General features: G+C 41.1%; 1 protein-coding gene across 1 annotated transcript; it reads right to left on the bottom strand.

The window, feature by feature from the left end:
- Positions 1-665: 665 nt before the first annotated feature.
- On the bottom strand, positions 666-25,628 carry RIPK1 (receptor interacting serine/threonine kinase 1). The gene is made up of 12 exons (XM_055800215.1): positions 25,267-25,628; positions 20,674-20,885; positions 18,513-18,666; positions 17,904-18,041; positions 15,320-15,548; positions 14,320-14,469; positions 12,969-13,045; positions 9,421-9,511; positions 6,604-7,167; positions 4,831-4,902; positions 2,474-2,626; positions 666-1,535 (listed from the first exon to the last, which is right to left on the bottom strand). Exons 2-12 carry the CDS (start codon positions 20,823-20,825, stop codon positions 1,249-1,251), a joined length of 2,067 nt encoding a protein of 688 aa, XP_055656190.1. The 5' UTR covers positions 20,826-20,885; positions 25,267-25,628; the 3' UTR covers positions 666-1,248.

Raw genomic sequence — 25,628 nt, 5'->3', positions numbered from 1 at the left:
AAACATCTGCTGGAAGTATTTGTAGATTTGATGGAAATAGGAGGCATCGTCCTTCACAGGAAGAGGTTGGCATGATTATTCTTGGGGCATAAAAACGTACAGCTCAGTAATTCTGCTTTCATAGATCTTGCACGCTGAGACTATGTCAATACTGGGAAGTCAGAGTGGCAAGGAACATTCCCAGGCACTGAGATACCATCACCTGCGCTATAGAGCTGTTCCAGTGCTCCCCAACACACCTTCAGAACTGTGAAATAGCCCTTGCACAGTATTCTGGAGGGTTAAAGAACATGCTTTCCTGGCAGCAGGCTGTGGCATACCAGTTAACCTCAGCACCCAGGAACATTCCCAGGCATGTTTAAGTTACTAGTATAAATGCAGCCTAAGCGATTCAGAAACTAGTTGCTCTCCAAGCACCCAGAACGAGTAGGAGAATGGGTCTTCTGTCACGTGGTAATAAGGCACTTTACCCTTCCCAAAGCTCCCATATTCCCAAGTTTTTACTTTGGATTTTGTAATGATTGACTTTCTTTTTCCAGTATTTCATAAAGCAGATGAGAAACTTAGCATGTAAAATCTTTTCTACCAAGCAATGTAAAAATCTAATGCAATATTAACCTGTGAAAGAAGAGTATTTTATCAATTATATACTTTTAAAGCCAAAAATATTTTTTGCTTTTATTCATGCTGCTGTTCTGCATAATTCTAGACATCTGTATTTAATTAACATTATAAAAAGATTTAAAAAATAATGTTGTATTGACTTAGAACAATCTGGGATAGTACCCTTGCAAGTATTGGCACTTCTGGCAAAATTTGGGCAGAAAACAAAATCAACTGAAGGAGTCAGTCAGTCTTTCACATATTATTACTGATATATTAGCTCTGCTGAAATGCATGCTTTTGTTCGGAACTGAACAAGGGTACCAACGTGTTCCAAGATAGAATCTAGAAAGCTTGTATAATACATTCTCCTTCAACCAATACTGGTATTGCATGTTGTTGTTGTTATCTTTGGACAATCATTTTAATTAGAAGGAAGGTGCTTATTTTCTTTTATCCTCTGGAACACCCATTTTCTTGACAGAAACTTTTTGTTCTGCTGGAAACTGCTTGGCAGAAAAAAAATTGTTCCAAAAAATCTGTGCAAAAAGCAGAGCTCCAGAAGGTCTGTTCAGAATTATTACTTGTTATTGGAAAGGTCTTCAAGGAAAAAATACCCTCATTTCCCCCCATTTCTCAGTCAACTTACTCCTCGTTGATTTGCATCAAACTAGTAAGGAGATCCAGTCTTTGACAGCCAAAGAGGGCTTTTGCAAGCTTTCCAACTGTAGCGCCTTTGGAGCCTTCCCTCATTACCCACTTCAGCAGCATTTGGTAAACTTTTTCTTTTAGTCCATCTCGTTCATAGTCATGATCAATTTCATCAATCTCGGGATCAGAGAAGCCCAGTTTACGAGCACAGTGCTTCCACTGTTTAGCCAACTTTTCTCTTACTAGATTCAGATGTTTCTCGGTCAGGACAGAAGTATTGTCTGCAAAAAGAAAAAGTGTGCAAGAAAATGGCATTGTTTAACATTTCTTCTGCTCCTTTGACTATCTCACGTGTCCTCCCCCAACTATTTATTGGTAGTATCTGGAAACAGAATTTTAGTGATACAGTCAGAAGTGGATTTCATGGAGGCAGTATTGTCCAATGATGCCAGGATAGAAAATCCCAGTCAGAACACGTGTATGAAGTTGCTGGACCTGCTTTTTGATCTGAGGCTGTCATAGTTTGTCACTCAAACCTGCAAGACTGAAAAGCTCCTTCCTAGAGTTCTTACACAGCTGACTGATGTCTGTATGATATGTTTTATATTCTGGGACACTATTAATTTGTTTACTTAGGACTAAATGTGGATAGTTTAGTTAAGTATTGACTAATGAAAATAAATTAAATTTCAAAATCTTCCAGTTTCCACCTGAATGAAGTGGTCGTGGCCCTGAGCCTGTCAGTGTTCAAGAAGCATTTGGACAATGCTGTTAGGTGTATGGTTTAACTTTTACGTTTCCCTGTGTGGTGTCAGGTGCTGGACTCTATGATCTTCATGGGTCCCTTCCAACTCAGCATATTCTATGATTCAAACTCTAAGTCAGGTAAAGACCGCCAATCCTAACCTTGCTTCTATCAATTTGAGTGTTGTTATTCCACTTGTTCTTGACACATATAGATCTGTACGTCTATCTGCTGTCTCATAAGGGCTCATGAAACTACAGGACAAATGAGGTATGTGATATTACAGAACAGTATTATCACAAAACCCTTACTTGTTTTGTACACTCTTAAGCATGTAGTAGAAAAAGACCCAAACAATTATTTCTCAAATATCAGAGGGAGAAAGCTGTACCGGTTTCATACATTCCAAACCAAATGACCCTCAGATAAACATATGGGGAGAATACATCAAAACTAGGGAGATATTTCTCTTACCAAATACACCAATTGCTTCATAATGCATATAAATTGCTTCTGTAGCAACAGGAGAAGTGCTGATGTGTTGATTGTGCTCATCAATCTTCATGTGATTGTAGGATCCAATTTGAATTCCAGAACTGTTACTTATGTTGTACTTGATTGAGTCTTCTGTATAAGCAAATTTAATACAATTTTATAAACAACTGCATATGGTTCAAAATGTCAAGAAGCAACATAAGGAGGCGGTAAGGAGGAAGAAGGTTCTGCTAGTAAGGGAAGGGGTTAAATGTTTTTATTGCATTTAATGTAGAAATGGCCATTGCCTGGCAAGTGTAAGCATATTTTCATTATGCAGTGTGACATAAATGTACTTTAGTGAAAGCCCATCCTATTCTAGTCTATGACAAAGTGCCATAACCAAGCCTTACATGCTGGTAGTTACTAGACTGTAAATAACGTTCCTTGCACTTTAGGAATGTGTAGTAGCAGCTTTCCTTTTTGTTGGCTAACAGCTTCAGGTCTGTCTTTTTTTTTTAATTAAAAAAAAAGGCACTTTCAAGTAAACTTAAAAGCCTTACTTCTGCCCCTCAGCTTTACTCTTCATAGATGTAAGTTCAGGTTTATAACTTCAAAGTTCTGTGAAACTACAGAAAATCATTTCTAGCTGCTTGTAAGGTTTCTATACCCCATGTTATACTGTGCTATCTTGATGGCATCTATCTGTGTTTCACAGTGTATTTCATCCTTGCTATCTAGGAGTATATTCTTCAGTTATGCTTGTTTTCACAGTGAATCACAGTGCACTACTTGCTCAGTGTTTCAACACTTCCTTCTCTCTCTCTCCTCTTTTAACCCCCCCCCCCCCCCCCCCCTTCTCTTTTGGTTCTAAGAAAAGACTAGAATTTTTTCTGAGATACCATACCAAAAAAATCCTACTCCTTTATTTTGAGGCCTGAATTGTCAGCAATAAAAGCCAACATGTATATGCACCTCTGGGAGCTTACATCTGTGGTTTAATTGTATGCGATTAGTTAAACATCTAATTTGGGGTCCTTTGCTTAAAGCTGTCCAACTTCCACACATAAACATCAAATCTTCCATGCAGTCTTAGGTGATGTCAATTTTTTATGCTCTTGACAATGCTTTCTGAACTCTGGATTTAACTTGCTATTAAACTCTATTAAACTTGCTAACTCTAGTTTAAACGGTGACTATCACAACCTGGGTCTAAAATTGAAGTAGAGCTACTTAAAATGACACACCAAGCTCTGTATTTAATAACCCAAAGTGATGGTTAGACATACAAACATCCTTGTTACTCAATTGCAATGTGAAGTGTGGAAATCTATGGTCGTGTATGGAAATAGGACTAAATGCATTTAATATTTGTTAACCTGAAAATGCTAGTCAGAAATACTTATATGTACGCATGATTAGTTTATAGAAGTTGCACAAAAGGAATGCATTTTATTTACAAATCTTTATTTCAAAATACTATGATTTCTGTATCCTTTTTTTTTTTTTTGAGGTGAATGACTCAGGAAATGTGTTCATATTTTTAGCTAAAAAATGAAGCAATCTCATATATTCATTATTTTCTTATCTGGTAACACAATGAATCTAGCACAAGATATGAAAACAGGTAGAAATGCTTTGTCAATATTAACAGTAGAAGTTACTGTGCTTATAAATCTCCTTTCCCAAGCCTCCACACTTCACTTGCTTGTCATGTTTCGGTCACTTCCAAGGGGCATGTAGCCAAGAAGACAGAAACCTGCTGTTTCAAGTTTTATTTCTAAGTGTAAACCACTTACAAACTGGACAAGCCTTGAAAAGGTTAATAAAAGAGTTCAGGGTGTCCCAAGTAACACAGCTCAAAAGGAGCATATATTAACAACTCCTGAAGGACAGGACAGAATTCCAGGGGTTTAAGACAGTTGAACTGTAGAGACGTGTGCCCCAAGGAAGGCTGATTAGCACAAAGCCTGCATTAGGGATTTGTATTAAAAATCCAGAGCAACAGTGGATAGGTGTCCCAAATGCATGTATGGTTCAAGAACTGGGCAAAGTCACAGCAACTTGACTTTTAATCTAAGAAACTGGTGTAGGTGTACAGCAGATCTTACAAAGCCTTCATGTTTTTAAAAGCTCTTTACATAAAAGATGTTGTCCTTGATCCATCAAATACATGTTTAATGGTGTGAACAGGTCCTGCTAAAGACAGGAACATACTGGTACTGATAACTTCAGCTATGGTTAGAAATATTAAGCAATAACAAATTATTTCAAGATCCTGAAGTTTTTTGCTTTACTGATCAGGATGCAATGCATAGCCTGCTGGCTACCAGGCAGATGAAGGCTACAGGACTTACCTGGGCTTACTCTTGGTACTGTAGGATAATATGTAAAAGTTCCCCTTGTGAAAGAAGTCGAAACCTTGTTACCTAAACAAAGAGGGAAAACAAACAAACAAAAAAAAGGCAAAAGCATTATATACATAAAAAAGCAAGTGTACTTAAAAATGACTGCCATATTTGTAACAGTACATAATTTATGCTCTTAAATACAAAGAGGTGAGAAGCTTTTTAATTAACAGGATTGTATCTCCTTGAATAACTCTTGTTAAAGCAATGACCTTATTGTGGTTTTGCTCAGCGACTTAATAGCCTTAACCATTCTTGGATCCCAGTGAGGGCAATGGGCTTCTGCATGGGTGTGTGAATACCTGGCTAGTAGGCGGCAGGGTGGGATCACAGCACACCACAGTTACGGACACGAGCTGCCTCATGTCAGGTATTCAAATTGGAGAATTCCAAACTCCCAAGCATGCTCCTACTGCTTACTGCTAAGACTCACTGCAGTTTGTATTAGCACGCTGCTTGTGACCGGCTCTAGCAAAGGCATGGGACACCACTGCATCTTCTGCCAGTGGCAGGAATGCCTGACAAAGATGTAACTTCCAGCCCAGGGCAGTAATCGATTTGGATGCCTGCAGATGAGCTCTGCAACTCATGATGGGGCAGTAAAAGTCGCTGGGTTACGGTGACCCAACAAGTCAAGGAAGAGCTGCAATACAGCTTTTCTGCATCTCAGTCTGATATCTGCCACACTACTGCACGCAGCCTCCATATAATAACTGTTTTCTTTTTTTCTTTCAAACAGAAGATTTTACTTTTATTAGTGGTGCTGACAGTTCTAATCCCTGCCTTCTGACATGACAGCTCTGATTCATTTCAGTAAATAAACTCACATAAACAACTAATCACAGCCTCTGCATAAATAATTTAACAGAATAACACCTTTGTGGCATTCTGCCTGTAAACAGCTAGGCATCCTTGATTTTTCTGGTTAGATGATCTGGAAAAGAATGCCGCACTAAAATTATCCAATATGTAGTAGAAGCAGGGCAATGCAGCTCATGTTATCGCTAGTTTCCAAGAGACTTTAGGACTTACAAGTCGCTAGTTACCACTTATTTATACTTTTTGCCAATGCTGAAGTGTTCTCTTCTTTTTTTGCCTCCATACCTTTCTATTCCACAGCTCACTAGCAAATACTGACAAATAAAGCTCCCCATCAGCACCAGGCAGAGCTCTCTGGAGAAACCAGTTATGAGCCTTAGCCCCTTGTTGGCTCCCTGAGCTCAAAAGTCTCTTACCTTGCTACAAATCAAGGTAAAAATACCCATCTATTTTCTGAAATGCTGCAAATGTTGTTTCTGCACAAACAGAACCTATTGTATGAACGTTACATTTTGGAGAGTCAAAATTTCTCCTTCACTTTCCTAAAATGATTGGTAGCTGCTGTAGCAGTATTTGCTGTCTGCTATTACTTGGTTGTAGCTAAAGAGTTAAGCATTGGGTTTGATGCTCCTCTATTACACTGACTCTTTGGAAATGGTTTACTTGAAATGAACAGCTTGAAATTAGTCAAAGCAGCATAATGATGTCCCAGCTAGTGTTTTAGTGACCTGAAGTAATCAAAGAGAACTTAATGAAATAAATTCACCTTTGCTATATCACAGATCAATTGTCAGCAATAAGCAGGTGGTTGTTACGTAAACTACAAAACACTCTTGACAAATGCATTTTTAGAGAAGTCGTCTGTTTTCAGAAGGATAGGTGTTGGGGTAGGAGGAATCTCACCCGTATCTGTGCCTGCAGTCTTTGGGTACCAGTTCACGTTGGTCTGTGACTGCAGGTTTGGGCCACATTCAGGCACAGGAGGTTTACTTAGGCTACAGGTACTGGCTGAACGCAATCCATAGAGATCCTCTGTGTTTCCTGTTAGAAGACTGTTAGGGTTTGGCCCGTAAAAAAAATCTGTATTCCCCCATTTTGGTGGTGTTGCAGCTGGCTGTGGCAAAAAATATGGATTAGTGTTTGATCCTGTTTTTTCAGTGCTTGGACACAGTTCACTCTGTTGAGGAGGAGTGGGAGAAGGCTTTGCAAATGGATCATAGGAAACTCTTCGTCTCCTTTCTTCCTCTCTCATTTCAGGGGTGTACACTAAAGGTGGAACTGCTTTATCCATCCGGCTGCCAAATACATGGTAGTTGTATTCACACTGAAGTTTTCTTTCTAGATTATCAGATGTAAATGAGGTCTCACAGCTCTCAACAGGCTGGTTCACAGGGGAGGCAGCAAACAGCGCTTCGTTAGCCTGACTGGTCATGGGACCTTGTGAGCTGTGTAGAGAATTAGGCTGATCTGAAAGGGAAGAAAATGAAATATTTGAAATACATCCAAATGCAAGTATGTAACTTGTTGCGATGACACTAGAATCTATTAATCTATCTCTAATATTATGGTAATATATAAAAGGTGAAAATATAACATTACTTCCAGAATAAGCTGTGTTTTATTTTTTAAATGCTTTTACTGAGAAGTATTACAGATTTTTATGTAGTACGTGCTTGTGGAAGCTATCAGTGTCAAAAATCTCACTGAAGTGCTGTCAGAATTCGTTGCATACTCTGCTTATATTGACACCAAGTTCTCAACCACTGAAACAACAGTTCCTGTAAGCACTTGCAGGTTCTGATTTACTGGTGTGTCTCTGTTGGTATTAACTGGAATTTAATCAGTGCAAAATTGGAGTGTAACAGGATGGAAAAAACCACCACTGTAATAGGTGTTACTTCAGACAGCACAAATAATTTGTCATTAATGTTTGCAAATGATTACATAAAATATCCTGCCTGGGTCTTTTATAATGAATCTTTTTTGTCTAGTTTATTCTTCATAGTCCCAAAGAATACATTTTTAGAAGTAAAGACTGCCATATAGTCTGTGTTATCTACATCCTTCAAACTAATTCTCACTATCAAAGGAAGCTCTACTTCAGTCTTGAACTAAATTGAGTTGTTGTTTGGATCATGCTGCAGCCTTCCAAGACTAAACAAGAATGTAAAAATCTGCTTGTTACTACTTGTTCTTGAGGGTAGGACTACAGATACTTTCTAAAAATGTTCTGAAAGCTTCACAGTTGTCTAGAAAACATTGTACATTGCCTAAAGCAAGAGGACTCTTACAGACTCCTGTAAAATAGGGACAAAGTGTATGTATGTGCTTCTATTTAGTTCAGATTATGCCAGTGAACTGGTTTGTTTTTCTCTCTCTTCCTCCTCCGCGCACCCCCCCCCACCTCCAGATTACATGAATTCAGTTGATATTGGGCAGGACCAAAACTAGTTCCTTTTGATGCCTGTATGTTAGTACACCTTTAAGTCTAACTTGCTCTGCTGCTTTTGTTATTGCTGCTAGAGAGGGAGTGGAAGAAGCAAATACAGAAACAACCTCGTCAAAAGTGACAGCTATTAGCAATTCTGTATTAGCATAAACTATATGGCATCCATTCCCCAGGGCAAGCTTGAGATGTACAAACATATCCTGTGGGATACCTTTCACTAACAATGTCTGAGTAATGCCCATTGACTGGAGATAAAACACCCTGATTTTGACTGACAGGTTGTCCAGATCTTTTTGCAGTGTAGATTCACAGTAAAGCCTTTTGTACTTAAAACACAGAGCATCTGAAATCTGCTGCAGACATATGTGATTATTTCTGCTAGGGAAATGTAACTATGGTAATTTAAAAATAACAGCAGTGGGGCTGCCCTACTTAGTCCATTGGTTCTGCTGAAGAACAATTACGGCAAACCTAGCTTTGGGGAAGATTTATTAGTTGCATGTTACAGTTTAACATTATTCATTTAATAATGCCTTTTGAATTGTGTGAGCAAACTTAGCAGGATTTTATTTCTACTGAATTTGATATTGTTGCTTCTAAATGAGTGTGCAAATACAATCCTATATCCTTCACCATTAAGAAACTTTGGTAAAAGAATTCCAGATACACGACTACAAAACTGTGTCATCATGTATTAGTGAGAGAGCTCTATAAAGCCATGAAACATGCAACTCATCCAAGATTTGATAGAAAACGTGACAGAAAATTAATCTATTAGAGCTGCTCAGATTCCAAAGACAGCAAGATCATGAACAAAAGAATATGTTACAATACGTCCTGGTCATATTCAGAGCATTCATAGGAAAGGCTGGAGTGGGGAAAAAGGAAAGTCTTCATCAAGCGAAAGCCTACAGACTAAGCAGTGGGCCTGACTATAGGGATGGGAAGAAAGATCAAGTATCATCAAGTAATTATCAAAGTGACTACTGAAAAGTCTAATGTTAAACAAAATTTTCAGCATGGGAGAGGAAAGCAGAAGAGTGCAAAATGAAATGGGTTCAAACTGTAGACTGGGAAAAATTCAAAACCATATGACTTTTGGGAGCCTGGGAGCAAATTTAATCTTTTCTGTGATTACAATTCTTTCTGAAGTGCTGAATAATCAAGTCTCTTCATAACCCCTTAATGGTAAGATTAGTTACTTTGTACACGTACACAACTTTATCTTTGGCAGAATACACTGCATAATGATGTGCTAGTAAGTGACTTACCTACTTGACCACTACTGGTATCATCTGCTACAGCATCTATTTGAAGGGACTGCATCCTATTCAGCAGTTCATTTGACTCAGGCCACATTTTCTGCATGTAAGAAAGAACAAATGATCAAGTTACAGGCAAAAGCTTAGCCAAAGGAGTACCTGTAGAAAAAGAGCAGAGCCCGACAGTGAAGTGTCCTGGATGAACAGATTCTGTGAATCTGTGGAAAGAGATCCCATACTCTTCATAGGAGAGCACAGCCTGACAGAAGATACCCATTGCTTTGCTACATACAGATGGGCAAAACCTTTTCTTCAATGAAGGGAGGAAGGACTGCAATGCAATTGCAGTATATAATGCTCTGAGTTGGCTAGACAACACCCTTGCCTACATGAGTATGAGCTTAATCTAGACAGTGGTTTTGGATTGTCTATCTTGTACTTAACAGCTAGACTTTCTGCAAGCAATCTCAGTGAGAGTATGCTGTTGAGGTAAAGGTAGCAAACTTGCAACCTGTTCTGTGAATCTATAGTTAGTAAGTACATTCATCAACAAGAAAGAGGTGAGGAAGAAGATCTACATTCAGGTAAGGCCATATTGGCTTTTATGAAGACTATTAGGATCAAGGAGCTTGGAGCAAATCTTCAGAAAGACAGTACAACTTCCTTTCTGTAAATCCTCATCCTCACTTCACTGGAGTGAAGGCAAAATCTATTTCTGTTCTATTCTTTTGATGTTCCTATTATTCAGACTTTACTGGAGGTAAAAAAAAAAAAAAAAAACGGGAAAAATTATTTCTCAATTTCCCCCAGTGCTTCTTACTCATAAAATAACTTCTAAAAGGAGGGGGTGGGGGGGTGGGTGACTTTTTTTCTGATTTTGTTTTCTTCACTAAACCCAAGAAATACTTTCAGATAGTAAAAATCAAAACACTACTCTTTCTTCCCAAAAAATCCACTTCCTTCCAAGAGCAAAAGATGAAATTCTAAAGTGCATTACAACCTTAGGTCCTTAGGTTTTACTTGAGTAACTGAAGTGCTTGAGCAGGGTGGTTGGACCAGATGACCTCCAGATGTCCCTTCCAACCTCAACCATTCTGTAACTCTGTGGTCCTTTTAGTTAGGAGGCTGTTGACTCTGCTTCCACAATTTACTGTGAGGGTGGTGAGACACTGGAATAGGTTGCCCAGAGAAGCTGTGGATGCCCCATCCCTGGAAGTGTTCAAGACCAGGTTGGATGGGGCCTTGAGTGACCTCCCTGCCCATGGCAGGGGGGTTGGAACTAGGTGGTCTTTAAGTTCCCTTCCAACCCAAACCATTCTATGATTGCTAGTGGGGGAAAGAAAAAAAAAAAAAAAGTAGTCAAAACCTAACTCATGTTGCTACTGAGGCTGTACAAGTAGTTCACCACATTGACTTGCCCTGGATGCTGTATTCACATTCTGTGCCCTGATAAGAAGAGATGCTTTCCTTCCTGAGAAAGTAATAGGCTCATGGCTCATTTTCTAAATAGTTCTTCAGTTCCTGTGATTTGAGTGGTATATTTGCCGAGAACTAATGCAGCTAGTATTGGCCATGATCCTGATTTGGGGCTGCTATTATAAGTTAGGCATATGTACTTCACATTATTAGTTATTTTGGTCAAATCAGTCCAGGAAATGTTTCATCAGTTTCATTTTGCAAACCTCTGTTGTTTTTTTGAACAGTCACTGGTGCTTCATAAATATCATATGTTCTCTAAATCAGAAACTTTCATTTCCACAATTGTAGACTTGGTGACAGAAGGAAGCACTTTAAAGAAATCTGTAAATGAATGGTTTCACAAAAGAAGTTGGGTTTCTTAGCTAAAATAACTGGGTACGTACTCTTGTGAGCCTCACTTCACTGCAAAGATTAAACCCCCAATGCCAGGCGTTCTCACCAATAGCTGTCAGTACCACTAAAGTGAGTAAATTGATAAAATCTGTGATAAAAAGGTTCCATAATCAGCTCAATTGTTTAAGAAGTTCTCATTCTCTTATTTTCACTCAGGAAATCATTCTTTTTATCATAATTTATAAACCTACAGCCACAAAGGAATGAGAAACTAATCGAACACTTAGGAAAAACATCTGATTTCAGATTTTCCCTGTTGTTATTACTGTGGTACAACTTCCTGGTCTCAGGCAGTTCATGACTCATTAGACACTGCCTGAACGCAGGACAAAACTTACCAAGAATTTACAGGGCTTTTTTTTACACTTAGTGTAAATCAGATTCTGCCACTTTTAAATCTCTAGGAATAAAATTTTATTTCATGAGTGAGACTTAATGGATATATGAGGAGATTTTGCAAAGTATTATCATAGAATCAGTGTGTCACTCAGGCAGAAACAGACTTTGGGAGACCTCAGGCCCACTTCCTGCTCAAAACAGGGTTACTTATGGGATTAAGGTTGGTAGCTTAGAGCTCTGTGCATTTGGGTGTTGAAAACCTCCAATGATGGTGACTAGACAACCTCATTAGGTAACTTGCTCCACTGCTTGGCTGTCCTCATGGTGAAAAGTGAGGGGTTTTTTGGTTTATTCTCCCCTCTTACATGCAGTTTGCATCTCTCTTGTTTCAGTTTATGGCCAGTGTCTCTTGTCCTCCTACTATGCACTGCTGTGAAGAGCTTGGCTCTGTCTTCTCAATAAACTCCTCACAGTAGGGGACAAGCTGCTATTTATGTCTCCCCAAAGCCATCATGTATCTGGGCTGAAATAGCCCTGGTCTCTCACCACAATCTCACGTGGCAGGACTAACAAGGGCTGAGCAGATCTACTCGATTTGCTGCCTGTGATGCTGTTGTACAGCACAGGGTGCTGGTGGCTTTCTGGCTGCCAGGCAGGCTGTGGTTGGTGCCCACGTTGCTGCTCACCACCACCCTGAGGTCCTTCTCAGCAGGGCTGCTCCCTGGCCAGGCAGCCCCAATTGGCACTGAGGCCAGGGGTTATTCCAGGTGCAGCACATTGCATTTCTTCTTTCTGAATTTCCCAAGATTTTTGTCAGTGCATTCCTCCAGCCTACAGCTGGCAGCCTTGCCCTTGTGACTGTACTGACTGGTCCTCCTAGTTTGGCATCACCTGCACACCTTATCAGAGTATGCTCCATCACTTTGTTCAGGTCACTGGTAGAGTCCTGGCAGGGAAGGTCCTGGCATGGGGCACAGCATGGGGCATGGCAAGGAGCATGGCATGGTATGGTATGGTAGACCCCTGCACTACTGCAGTTGTTACTGGCCTCCATTAACCACTACCCTCTGAGACTCACCATCCAACCTGTTTTCATCCACCCATCTAGACAGTAACATCTGAATTTGGATACAAGTTTGGGAGACAGTTTTGAAAATCTTCCTAAAGTTGAGGTAGATGACATGCACTACTCTCCCCTCATTCACAAATCCAGCCATTTTATCACAGAAGGAAATCAGGTCAGTCAAGTACGATCAGCCTTGAAGTGGCAGAACCTGGCCATAACTAGGGTTGGGGAGGGGTGATATGGGGGACTGACACTTTAAAATGCTTAGAAAGTTACTCACTTTTAACTTCTTCAGATCATCTTCAATATTTTGTCCTAGATTTTGATAGTAAAATGGCTTGTATCTTTGACTAATTTCTGCAAAAAGAAAAGAACTAAGTGAAAGTGGTTTTCAACAGAAAATAGAAGTGATTTATTCTATTAACAATTTTGACGGATAAGGATTGAATAAAGATTTGTATAAAGTCAGAAGCAGGAAAATCTGTTCGTATGGCTTGTTTAGCCTTATTACAGTAACAAGAACAGGATGCCTTCTAGGGGTTTTTTTTGTTGTACTGCTTTTTGGGGTGAAAACTCTGTGATCTGTGGCTGACAGCACCTTTCCTTGACTGGCCAAAAGACTGGTTGCTGCATTTTTTAAGAAATAAGTTACATTCAATTACATGCAGCTATTTGATAAACAACTATCCTGTCTGCTGAAGATGGAATTACTGAAATAATCTACAAACATGGTAAATATCAGTATTTTGCACATGAGAAAATTAGAAGCTAAGACCCAGTGCAAGCATAAACTCAATCCATTAGCAGTAGATTAGGCAGGTTACATTCAGAACGTGTTCCTCCAGGTATACAAGCTTCCTCTGAGTATTTAAGTACATGCCTGTTGTATGTGAAGCTCTCGGTGCATCTGTCTAAATCCAAACCTCTGTTTCCTGTTATGTGTAGGTTTGGAGTTTTTTTGTGGGTTGGTTTGCTTTTTGATTTTTTGGGGGGTGTTTTTTGTTTTGTTTTTTTCTTGTTGTTGTTTTGGGTTTTTTGCAGGGAGGGGTTGGGTTTTTGGAGGTTTTTGTGGCACTACATATTGAGGCAGAAGGAAGAGACAAGAGAAGATAAAGATTTTTGATTCATATGCTGAATGCTCTTAGTCTCCTTCCCAGATTATTCAGTCAAGATTTTTACTGATTGCAAGTGTTTTGGGATCTGACCATATGAAAGGATGATTGGCTAGTCGAAGGCTGTTGCATGTCTCATGGGAGGCTAAACAGGGACAGCTTTTGAAGCTAGTTTCAATAGGGTATTTTCTCAGTCATAGCCAAGATATACTGTCCCTTGATGTTAGCTTTTCTGTAAATATCAGCAGGAAGATTACACTATGCTGAAGACAAATTATCAGCAGGTATAAAGTGTGTTTGCTCCATCCACTCACTACTATTTCTCAAATTGGTAAACGCTGGACCAGGTACTATTTTTAGTTGGGGTACAGGGAGCGTGCTTTACTAGGCGTGTGAATCAATTTTTCTATTTTCAAAGCGAAAATCTGTATTTTAAGAGGAAAACGCTGAAGTGTTTTTTTCTGCATTACAAACTATTGACGGACACATAACAAAGAGAATCCTAAAGCAGTGTCTTACCTGCAAAAGTTGGCCGTTTCTCTGGGTCTTGCTCCCAGCATTGTTTCATTAGGTCGATAATTTCCACTGGACATTTATCAGTGATCTCTGTTATATCTGGTCTGTTTCCATTCATGATGCCAAAGCAAATCTGGGCTTCATTTATACCATCTGAAAAATAGAATTTCCTATCAGATCCTGATCACAGGTTTTGCGACCTTTCCATGGGTAAAAGAAATAGTGAAGCACCTCCCTGTGTGTTTGTGGATATGTAAAAGGTGATTTCAAAATGTTTGAGTTACAATTACAAATCTCTCGCATTAGTGAATTTGAGTCTACTGCCCTAACTTCCATGGATTAGAGATTTATTTTATGGTTAATGGATTTACTTTTATGTGTAAGACATACCCAGTGTGAGTAAGGGTGACAGGTCTAGCTCTCTAGAACCTGCGCTGCAGTTATGCTCTGCATTGGGTACGAACACAAAGATGGCTAGACAGGCAATTTAGCCATTTAGTTACCAAAAAAATCCATTCAAAATGAAAAACATGTTACGCTGGAATTCCACAGTCTGCTCCTATTGTTCTACATGAGCACAGTACTGCATGTTGAGAAATCTGCACCACACAGCTGAGAAGTGGTAACTGGCTGTGTGACCGTTCCTGTTAAAAGAAAAAACACATATAACTAGCTCTCTTCAGGCAACAGCATACATCAGAGTTTCCTTTGGCATCCTGGCCTGCCCAAGGTTTGTTTAAGTTCTGCCACTGAGTGCAGTTTTATGTCCACACCATGTGGATGTGAATAGATTGGTCTCATACCTGCATTTCAATTTAGATGTTCTTGTCGATGCTTAGAAGTCAGAAACAATGCAACTAATGCCTCTTACTGGCCATGAGGTGTTGAACAGGTGCTGTTCTTGGGCATAGATGATATAATCTACTAATCTTAATTTTATAACTTTTAATGCTTAACATTTGTAACTTAATTTTGCAATAACATTCTTGTGGAAGTAGCTTACATTCGTATGGCTCTTTGTTAGCAAAAATTGCCCAGATCACTATGCCGAAGCTGTAAACATCTGATTTCTCCACAGGTTTTACATTAACACAGCGTAAATGCTCTGGGGCCATATAGAAAAGAGTCCCAGCATTGTTCTGGCAAGCGCTCTTGATTTGCTTCTGTCGGACAGTCTCTTCTTGGGTCAGCCGACTCCAGTTTTTAAAGGAGGCAACACCAAGATCTGCAATCTGAAAAATGAAACACATCAGAGCTAGTGCTGTGATGAAGAAATAAACAAGTATTTCATGCAGTGCTCAATTTTATAATGAATAGCTGGTAATAACTTATCTAAAAATGAAACATTGCAAAAAATGCAACTACAACAAAGGAAAACAAACTATTTGCCATTTTAGATTTTGGTTTTTATTTTCCTTAATAAGTATCACTGCCAACTGGGAACCATTAGGCTAAACCTTCATTATTAACTGAATCCCACTTGGAACGATTACACAATTTAAGTTAAAAAGAAGTTTGTTTTTGCTCTTGTTGACAATCATGTTCAAGATCTGCTTGCAGTGTTCATGGCAGAGCAGAAGATCCATATGAGAAGAAGCTAAGATTCAAATCCAGAAGTAATCTATGAGATGGATGGATATCCCTCCTCCATTACTGCCCTTTCCATTTAGATTTCATTTAACTCAACCTCCTTAGATCTTCCTGCAGGAAGGGGCAAGAAGAGGATCTAAAATGATGTGATGCCTATGGCAAAGACACACGGGAAGGAGTAGCATGGAATAAGTTAAACCAGGGATACCTGGGTTCTGTGCACTTGACAAGGTGACATTACTGAAACCTTAGGGTGCAGTTTTACAACTAGACTAATGGCTGATGGAGAAGAAAGTAATTCTTACCTCCTTACCCCAATAGCCTCCTGTCATGTGCTCACCCTGCTCCTCCTGTTTCAGCACTGACACATCTGACACTGGGAAGACCTAGTACAAGGCACTCAACCACCCTGCTGAACCAAGTGCTCCCCAACAGAAGGGTAGCACTGCCAACAAGGTAAATTGTAATCTCCTGTTTGGCTTCCTAAATCAGGGCAGGGTGGTCAGATTAGCATCAGTACTAACGCAAGGGAACAGGAGGTCAACAGGAGAGGAAAAATGGAAGAAAATGTGAGTGCCTCTCTTGGCCACAGGCAGCTGTCAAACTGAGTTGTGTAACCTAGTCACTTGAGATAAAACTGAGGTGACACCTTGCCTCAATACTAACTCGCTTTTCTTTTCTCTCTTGTTGCCTCTAACTAGCTTGTTTTTCCTCTAAAGTTTCTGAAGCTTTTGGCTAGAGTTAGAGGTCGTGTGTTCAGAGGAAGAAGTAAACGTAAGCGACATCCTGCTGAGGAAGGAGGAGTCCAAGTTCATGCCTACCAGTGAGAGGTCTAATGTGATAGAGGAAGATATGATATAAATCTTCATACATTTGCAGCTTCCTAGAACAACTATTTCCCTTTATAAATATTGGCAATGTTAGACACATTCAAGCAGACAGATCATACAACAGTTGCCATAAAGTATACTTTTGATCAAGCTGCTTAAGGAGGTCTGATCTGATTCTGAATTTGATCCTGGGTGCTAGTTCAGTTTGTCATGTGGTGTGACAATAGCCTACTTTGGTCCTGTCCATATAAGCAAGCTGAAACCCCCAAAGCCATGCCATTTACATTTAAAGCTGATCATGATGGATTTTTTATTTTTGGCAAAAAAAATATAGTTTATACCTCTTATCTGCAAGCTGCTCATACTGCATTAGGACTTGCTACTAAATTAACCTTGTCAAACAACTTCTCACCAACTTAGGTGTGAGAAATATCAAACGACAGAGCTCTCTTCACAGGAATTTGTTCTGTAATTTCAAACTGTAATGGGGTGATTATTTCAGCAACTCACCTTGACCAGAGACAGGACATTTGATGAGGACTGCTGCAAATTCTACTCAGGCTTATTCAGCAGTAGGCTCTATATCTATGTGTCTTGATCCAAACCCCCACTAAAGTTAATAAAAGAGCTTTGGAACAGGCTTATAAACCATTCTTTGAAGTAGTCTCCTGCTGCTTTTTTTGTAGCTGCTGGCTGTCATTTAAAAATTATGACTAAGGGAAAAAAGAGGGAGACAAAAGAGGAAAAGATACTAGGCAAAAGAATGAAAGGAATAAAAGGAGGAGGTAAAGGCAAGAGGAGAAATTACAGCCATAAAGGACAAAAGACGTGATCCATAAGACATACAATTTTGTTTCAATTTCTGTGTGATAAGATTTGTTTTTTCTTTTTAGCTATATTGTTATTTGTAGTTCATTAGTTCTTAACAATATTATTTTTTTAATACCTTTAGTGATTTCCCCACCACGTTAGGGGAAGATATTATGCACATTTGAGGCTCAGAGGTTATAGGCCACCATACTTCAGTGATCCACTGCTAATCTCTTAGCGATAGCTCGCTAGACTACAAAGGAATTAATTTACCAATCAGAAATATTAACCAATGCAGCTGAACTGGGTTCTTCAACCCAAATCACCTGCTTTCTCCATTTATGTTCTAACAGGTACCTTAATGTGGAAGTCTCTGTCCACAAGGATGTTTTCTGGTTTTAGGTCTTTGTGTACAAAGCCTTGCTCATGCAGATAAAGCATTCCTTCTGTGATCTCCAGCACAAAACGCCCTTTCACTGACAAAGGCAGTGCGACCTAAAACAAAGAACAAGAAGTACCATCTATTAAAAAATTCTACGATAACAATCAAATTAAACCCCACTCTTTTAAAAAAGTATCTTTCTCCGTCCCAAAAGTACCTCTGTTCAAGGTCCTTCAACCTCAACTAAGGTCCTTATTGGATCTAAATTTTTGCATTAAAGTAATTCTAAAGTCACTCCATATTTACAAAAGCATTCTTCTTTAGCAAATTCTCCATGTATCTCTACAAATGCTCCTATAACTTTGAACCTATAACTGTAGCCTGCTCCTCTGTGATGTGCAGGAAAGCCATAGTTGTCCTCTGTTGTCTCTAGAGAAGGCAGGACTGCCACTGGCTCTTTAATACAGAAAGGAGAATGAGAAACTAAAGACCCCATTCCCTGGAGATGGCAGTAACATCTTGTCCCTTTCATGCTTCTTATCAACCCTAAAGGATGGCAAGGCATGAAGCAATTCACTGCTCACTTTCTGTAGCACTTTCATCATGTTCCCCCGGTCCACATACTCCATCACAAGTGAGTAGTTTCCATCTTCCAAAATGATACCTAGGAGTTTTACCACACGGTCATGCTGCAGTCTGCGCATAATCCTGCCTTCTTCGAGGAGTGAAGCATTATATCTATAAAACAGAAATTACACTGAACTCAGATGCCATGTTAGAAAGAACACAGGGATAAAAATGCTGTTGATTCATAATGAAAATGACAGCCAAAAATGTTGATATCCCTAGAGCCACTGTAAGATGAACTGTACCTTCAGCTGGTTTTGAATTGGTACAGCTTTGTTCATGCCAGGTAATATTCCCTAAGACCCTGCTCAAATGCCTTGCACCGAGACTGTCTGCTCAGCCTGATTTTAAGGCCTGTTTTTCAGAAAGTGTGTAAGCCTCCTTTTCGTAGATGCACTGCTGGTTGTGTATCCAAATCCCTGAATAACTGTGGGATCAGGACAGGGCAGGGTTGAAAGAGCCTTTGGACAAGGGGGATCAAGACATACTCCACTACCTCTTGCAGGAAGCTATATAGGTCTCTTTCCCAAAAGGCTGGTATTCATGTTCATGTTCAAAATGGATCTATTACAGGAGATCCACCCACATACTGGATGATGACAACATTTACTAACAATTACTGGTTTAGGATTACTTCAAAGCCTAACTCTTTACCTGTGCCTCGGTACAACCCATCAATAGTCACAGGTACACAGCTGGGAGCTCACTAAGGGTATTAAAAGATGGTATCCATCATATTAAACAGAAAAAGGGGTGGTATTTTTACTATTGCTCCTACTCTAGTCATTGGGCAAAAGGCTGTAAGAAAATCTTGAGACTATCTTGCTTGCTAATGCTTTCCTACTGTGTGACTTAATAGGAAACTGCTTTCTCCCTCTGTGTTCCTCTGTAGTACTAGAGAAGAAAGTGGTTGTTTTGTTTGCATTAGGTTCAGTTATAAATTTGCTTAAGGCTTTTTGTTCAGTATTCAAGGAATGACAAACTTAAGAGCCTGTGCAGTGAGAAAGTAAAAACACAAAACCAAAAAAATAAACCTGGCAGGCTTGTCCATTTAATCTTTGTTCATCCCAAACTGTCACTGCAGTCTGCACACTACTGGAATCTCTTAATTTGCTTTCCACTGGCAAAATAAAAACTCAGTTAGCTTATTTATCATGACCCAAACCAGAAGATCCTGGGTTTTCATCTCTCTCTAGCGGATGACTCATGGGAGAGTTTTAAGACTCTTACAGCTGTGAGATAGAAGAGCTGTAACACGACCTGAATCCACTGAAATCAACAGCTAATTCAATCCTTGAATTAAATCATAGAATGATTTGGGTTTGAAGAGACCTTAAAGATCATCTAGTTCCAACCTCCCTGCCATGGGCAGGGACCCTTCCACTAAACTACATCACTCAAAGCCCCATCCAACCTGTCCCTGAACACTTTCAGGGATGGGGCATCCAGAGCTTCTCTGGGCAACTTATTCCAGTGTCTCACCACCCTCACAGTAAGAATTTATTCTTAATATATAATCTAAATCTACTCTCTTTTAGTTTAAAACCATTACCCCTTGTCCTATTGCTACAGATGCTACTAAAATGTCTGTCCCCATCTTTCTTGTAAGCCCCCTTTAAGCATTAGGTAGCAGTGGGCTTGGTTCACTCTGCTTTTTCTCAAGGGAGAGAGGGTTACATTCTTGGTATTATACATGTGCAGTTGGAGTCCTGCTGATAGCTTATGTGTGTTTAGTTCCTAGAGGACATTTACAGTTGGACAATTGTATTGGAAATTGATCTGCAAGCTTGAAAATGTCATGTGCTCAGAGTCTTGCACTTCCTTAAGTTTGCAAGAGTCTCCTTGATTCTTAATAATTCACATTAGTGCTCACCTTGCAAAAGAAAACAGGAACTTTTCTACTTAAAATGAAAAAAGTTGGCTTATGAGGGATAAAAAAAGGAAAATTTGCAGGACAGCTGTTAGTATTGTCTTAAAGAGTATTTTCCCCACATACAGTATCTCCAGAATCCAGAGATCTGAAATCATTACACTTTATTTAGATTTATCTCCATTGAATTCAGAGGATTCCTTAGACTAACTAAAATATAAAAATCAAAACCAAGATCTGTAACTTACTCAGTGCGCTGGGGTCCTGTATATACTTTTTTTAATACTACATATCCATGTTTTTTGTGAAAGCACAAAGAAATTGTTCCAAATCCTCCAGCGTCTAATTGTTTTTTTTCAAGCAAATCCTGGGTGTTCATGTGGATGTCTTCCAGAGACATGATTGCAGTCTTTGTGGCTTAGCAATTAAAACAAAATCAAGTACCCTAGTGCTTCTGGACCTGTCATATAAAGGAGGAAAAAGAAGTGTCATTATCAAGCATTCATCAGTTCCACTAAATAAGCATGATGTAAGGAGTGGGACAGAAGTATACACTGTCGTGACCCTTATGAACAAAGAGTCTCAGTTTGAAACCAAAGATGCTGTGGTTGTTAACATGATCAGATGTAAAGATCACAATGATTTATCATGTCAATCCACTATTATATTAAGCCAGTGTAAAACCTTCTTTCTTCACCTGAGGATTTCCAAGTGCTGTTAATAAATAGGTTTTATACATATAACATGCAGTACATTGGTACTGTCCCTACACTTCACATGTACAAAAACTGAAACCCAGAAAAAATCAAGGGCTACAGTCCCAAAAGCAGGTAGTACCTCATGATTCTGACAGGCGTTTAATTTTCTAAATTGCCTGAATGCGGGCCTGTCAGATGCCCAGATATTCATATAACTCTAAGCTACCTTTTAGGCATCTTTGCAAATCCAGCTCTAAAGGGTTTGCCTGAAGCTTCAAACAAACAAACAAAATGTTTCTCTGGAGGGTGAAACAAAGAACCCAGCTTCTGTGGGAAGCTCATTTTCACAGCTGCCTGAATTTAAAAAGACAAGTGCTAGGAAGGACTGCAGTGGGATATAAGGCAGCTTCTCCCCTGCCCCTCAAAAAAAACAGAGGAGCAAAGAAATTGTGAAGGCTAGTAGTAACTCCTAAATGCACCAAGAGAAAGAGAGTGCTCGGGGGAGCCTGTGAAATGGGTAGATAAGTAAAAACCGGTGGATGCCAGAAGAATTTTAAACCTTTGATAAAGCTGTGGTGCTCTCTTGCCTAACATGTCTCAGAAGGTAAAAACCTTAAAAGAAGGCTAGACAGCCAGTACCTTCAGGACACACCAGGAAGCTGTGCTGCTGGCAGAGCTGTTTTTTTCCTTGCTGAACTTTTACCTTAAGTACCTTAGATCAGGTAAGGAAAGAGTATCCTAAGAAAAGACGAAGACCAAGAGACTAGCAGGGCTGTTCAGTTTCCACTCCTCTTGGGTGACAATGACACGGGTATACAGAGCTGGGAGAAAGGCAGCATTTCAAAGTGCCACTATCAGCAAAGGTAGATTGGCTCATTCAGGTAATTAAGAGCTCTAAATAGTGTAGCAAGGGTATTCCCAAATTTTTCAGACCAACAGGTGACTGTTAACTCGTGTAAACTACTGTGCACCTGTATCATCAAATCTCTAGTTGAAAAGATTGCTTAATGTTGATACGATCACCAGCAGCAGCCTAATTACTACAGCCTCTTTCTGGAGCCTGGGAACTAAGGAGGTAGTGAAAGTGCCTGTAGAAAGTAGATGTCTAAGGGAAGAGAGATGTTTATGTGCAGGTTTGGAAATATCTGGTCAGTTCAATACTGACAAGCCAAAATAGGGAAGAGTAAATTTAATTTAAAAAAACCACTCTGTTGCGCCTGTAGAAGAGAGGATGCAAGAGCTTCCTCTTCCCAGTGTATCTGTGGGCTGCTGTCATACAGACAGGGAACATCCTCTCCACATGTGGAGCACCGTGCTCTCTGCGGGGTTTTTCTTCTTTGCCTTTGCTGACTACGAAAGGATGTAAATTTTGTTTTGCTGGAGTGCTAGCCTGCAGTGTGAGCACAGGACTGAGCATATGGCTGCATTTGTTTAGTAAGAAGATAAGCTCTGCTATGCCTCATAATTGTTAGGGGAGAAGAAATCGTTGTGTTTTGGCTTTTTAAAAAATTTCTTTACAATTAATCAAATAGCTGAGTAACAAATGACTCATAGCAGTGCCAAGAACACTCACTGCTGCTCTCACAGGTGAGCTTTTGTCTCCCTGGAAGTTTTTGGTGATGGTTCTCTGGCCTTCTTGGAGTGGCGCTACTGACTGTTTTGCAGGTGGGGTGGGTGTCACAGGTACAAAGGCCTGAATTCAGTCGTGAGACATTAATGTGTCATAAGCTAATGTCTTGCTTCTTTATGTGGTGTCTCACTTTCAAGAATTGGTTCAAAGTCACATATCTATGGTAATTTTTCCATGCTAACAGTAATTATACATCTAGGTAGTAGTTATTCTTGTAAGAATTGTATGTGCTTTTCTTGTGAATGCAAATAAGATGTGTATTTCTGATGGGGCTGCCATGCAGTACCATATAACCTGATGGAAAAACAGCCCTGCCTCAAACTGTAACAATATAGGACCTGTTCCTATGACACAGCATCATAACCAGAAGGCTTGGAAATTCGGAAGTAATAACTTCTGAAATCATAAACATCTGCTGAAACGAGCTGGGTAAGATAGAACAGAGGGAATTTTCTTGTAAGATGGGATTTTCTTGTAAGAACTCCCCTCCTTGGGCATGCTCTACTATTAGGATGCTACTACTTCTTTTTGTTGTTGTTAAGCAATGAGGTATTCTGAGTAGAAACTCTTTGATCTTAAGACTTATTTAAAACCCAAAGTTTTCTGTAGGATGGATGTCACAGGAAAGCAATCTCTAGCCAGGTTTCTAAGCAAAGACTACTTATTTCAGTATACTGTTTAATGCGAGGTACTGGCGGATGTTATCTGGAAATATCAGATGACAAAGAAATTAAGCAGGGAATCTCCTTGTTTATTTCAAGCTTACTGCTTTTTATTGAGGTACATGGCAATTCAAATGTATCCTCAGTACTTATGATACACTATTGCATACTTTACATACCCGTGGTTAAGAGAACAGTAGTTTGGTTTAGCCTGACCTTACAGAAGTTACATGTACTTCTAGGGGTTAACTTGTGTTCTATGAGGTAGCCCTCCTCTGTATACATAGTATATTAAAAAAAAATTGCTTTATAATCAATCATTCTGAACATCTGTACAGGGTGGGTTCATATTTAACAAGTGCCAACATGTATTATGAAAGTTTTGAACACTGGTTGCTAGAAGAGAGGGATTTTTGCCCACCAGTATGTCTGGGTTTTCTTTAGGAAGGGATGAAAGCGTAATAAGTAGGTTTGTGGCATTTTTCTTTTTAACACCACGGTTGTGTTCTCCCTTCTAACCCTCAAAGGGCACATAAATTCCCAAGAATCATGACCTGGTCATTAGGTCATATCAGGCCTGATCACCTTTCAAAAGCGGTTTGCTGTATTCTGATGATTTGTTACTGATCTGATATAGACCTGACATAACCTGCGCGGTTAAGCAGGATTAGTGAGTGCATTAGCAGGGTAATTTGAAAAAACATTACCCAGAGAGAGAAAAAAAAAAAAAAAGTAGCCCTTTTGGCCTAAGGACACAGTGCACAAGTTCTTGAGCAGCGTTACCAAGTATAATTGGAGAAAGTGAACAGGTTTGCAGGCACTGAAACTCAGGCCACTTAGTTACCAGTCGGGACCAAGGGAATAACAAGGAACTGAAGCTGGTATCACCGATACAAGTAACAGGTGATAAATGGAAAGGTTCCTGCAGCTGGAGACAAAAACACAGCATGTGTGGAAGGTGTTTCAAAAGCTCTCAAGTGCATCCCAACCCTGTTGCTGTAACTCTCATAACCCACTCCATCTAAACCTTGCTCTTCTGCTCAGGTTTTTCAACTGCTGCATCTTTTGGATGCTGATGAATGATTTCTTAAAAAAATATAACTTATTTTGGAAATAGCAAAAAAACCACCTGTGTCAGATCTGCAGTAGGTTACAGAAGGAATCCCGTGGGAAGGCGGAGGAGCCAGGACAAGGGAAGCAAAGGTGATCATGAAACAGGCGCGTCGGCAGGGCCGGCGCAGAGGCAGCTCGGAGCACACGGCGAGTTTCGGCGGGGCCAAGGAGGGGTCTGCGCGCTGCCCTGCACCGGTACGACGGGGGCACCGTCGGTTCTGGTTTAGCACAGCAGCGGCCGCAAACCCGTGTGTGCCTGTCGGGGAGCTGGAGCGGGCTGCCTGGGCAGAGGCACCCGGAGCGCCGCGGCTGCCTGAGGAAGGCGCTGGGCCGGTGCCGGGCGCTCCGGGCCGGGCCGAGCTCGGCCCCTGCAGCCCAAGCGGGCGGGGCCGGGCACCCAGCGCGGGTTTTCTCTGGCCTAGTTCCTCGTTGGCCGACGCGACATGTCGCCCTTGTCCTCCCGGCGGCTTCCTGCCGCCGAGGCCGCCCTTCCTCGCACGCATCGCTCCCCGCCGCGGCAGCCCGCGGCTTCCCCGGTGGCCGGGCACCCCTCCCCGGCGCCGCCGGCAGCAGGTGGCGGGGCCGGGGCGGGGGGATCCGCGCCGCGGCCCTTCCGGGCCGCCTCGTCCCGGGTCCGGCATCCCGCCGGCCTGGCAGGCCCCGGGCCCCGGCGCCTCCGCAGCGTGGGGGCGGCGCGGGTCCGCCTGCCACCCCCGGTCCCGGTGCGCGGTGCCTTACCGTGGCTGCGGGCCGCTGTCCTCCGTCCTGCCGCCTCCCTCGGGAGGGCCCGGCGGCGAGAGGGTGCGCCCTCACCGGCCCCGCGGCGGCGGGAGGAGGGCCCGGCCCGCCCCGCCGCGCCTGCTCGGAAGCGGAGGCTGGGGTTTGCCGGAGGGCGCCGCGGAGCTCCCGGTGCTCCCGGGGCTGCGAAGTGAGCCGGCCGGTGCGACATCACTGACCCGCTCCGCCTGGGGCAGGTGCGAGCCGGGCCCGGCCGGGCCGCCGCCGCCGGGAAGCAGCCGGTGCCCACTCGCCTGCGTGAGCGGGGAGCCGGCGGTGAGCGGTGCAAACCCGGCCGCGTTACTGAGGACGGCAGCTGGGAG

Source organism: Falco peregrinus, chromosome 3 (genome assembly GCF_023634155.1).
Source record: "Falco peregrinus isolate bFalPer1 chromosome 3, bFalPer1.pri, whole genome shotgun sequence".
Taxonomy (NCBI): domain Eukaryota; kingdom Metazoa; phylum Chordata; class Aves; order Falconiformes; family Falconidae; genus Falco; species Falco peregrinus.
This window is presented reverse-complemented; position numbering and strand designations above follow the sequence as displayed.

Bases quoted from the DNA above. Each gene is read 5' to 3' on its own strand.
- RIPK1 (XM_055800215.1), bottom strand. From the start codon at position 20,825: ATGTCTCTGGAAGACATCCACATGAACACCCAGGATTTGCTTGAAAAA. The intron at 13,046-14,319 runs GTAAGACACTGC...TTCTTTTTGCAG, and splicing joins GAAACGGCCAACTTTTGCAG to AAATTAGTCAAAGATACAAG. The intron at 7,168-9,420 runs GTAAGTCACTTA...CTTCCCTTTCAG, and splicing joins TACCAGTAGTGGTCAAGTAG to ATCAGCCTAATTCTCTACAC.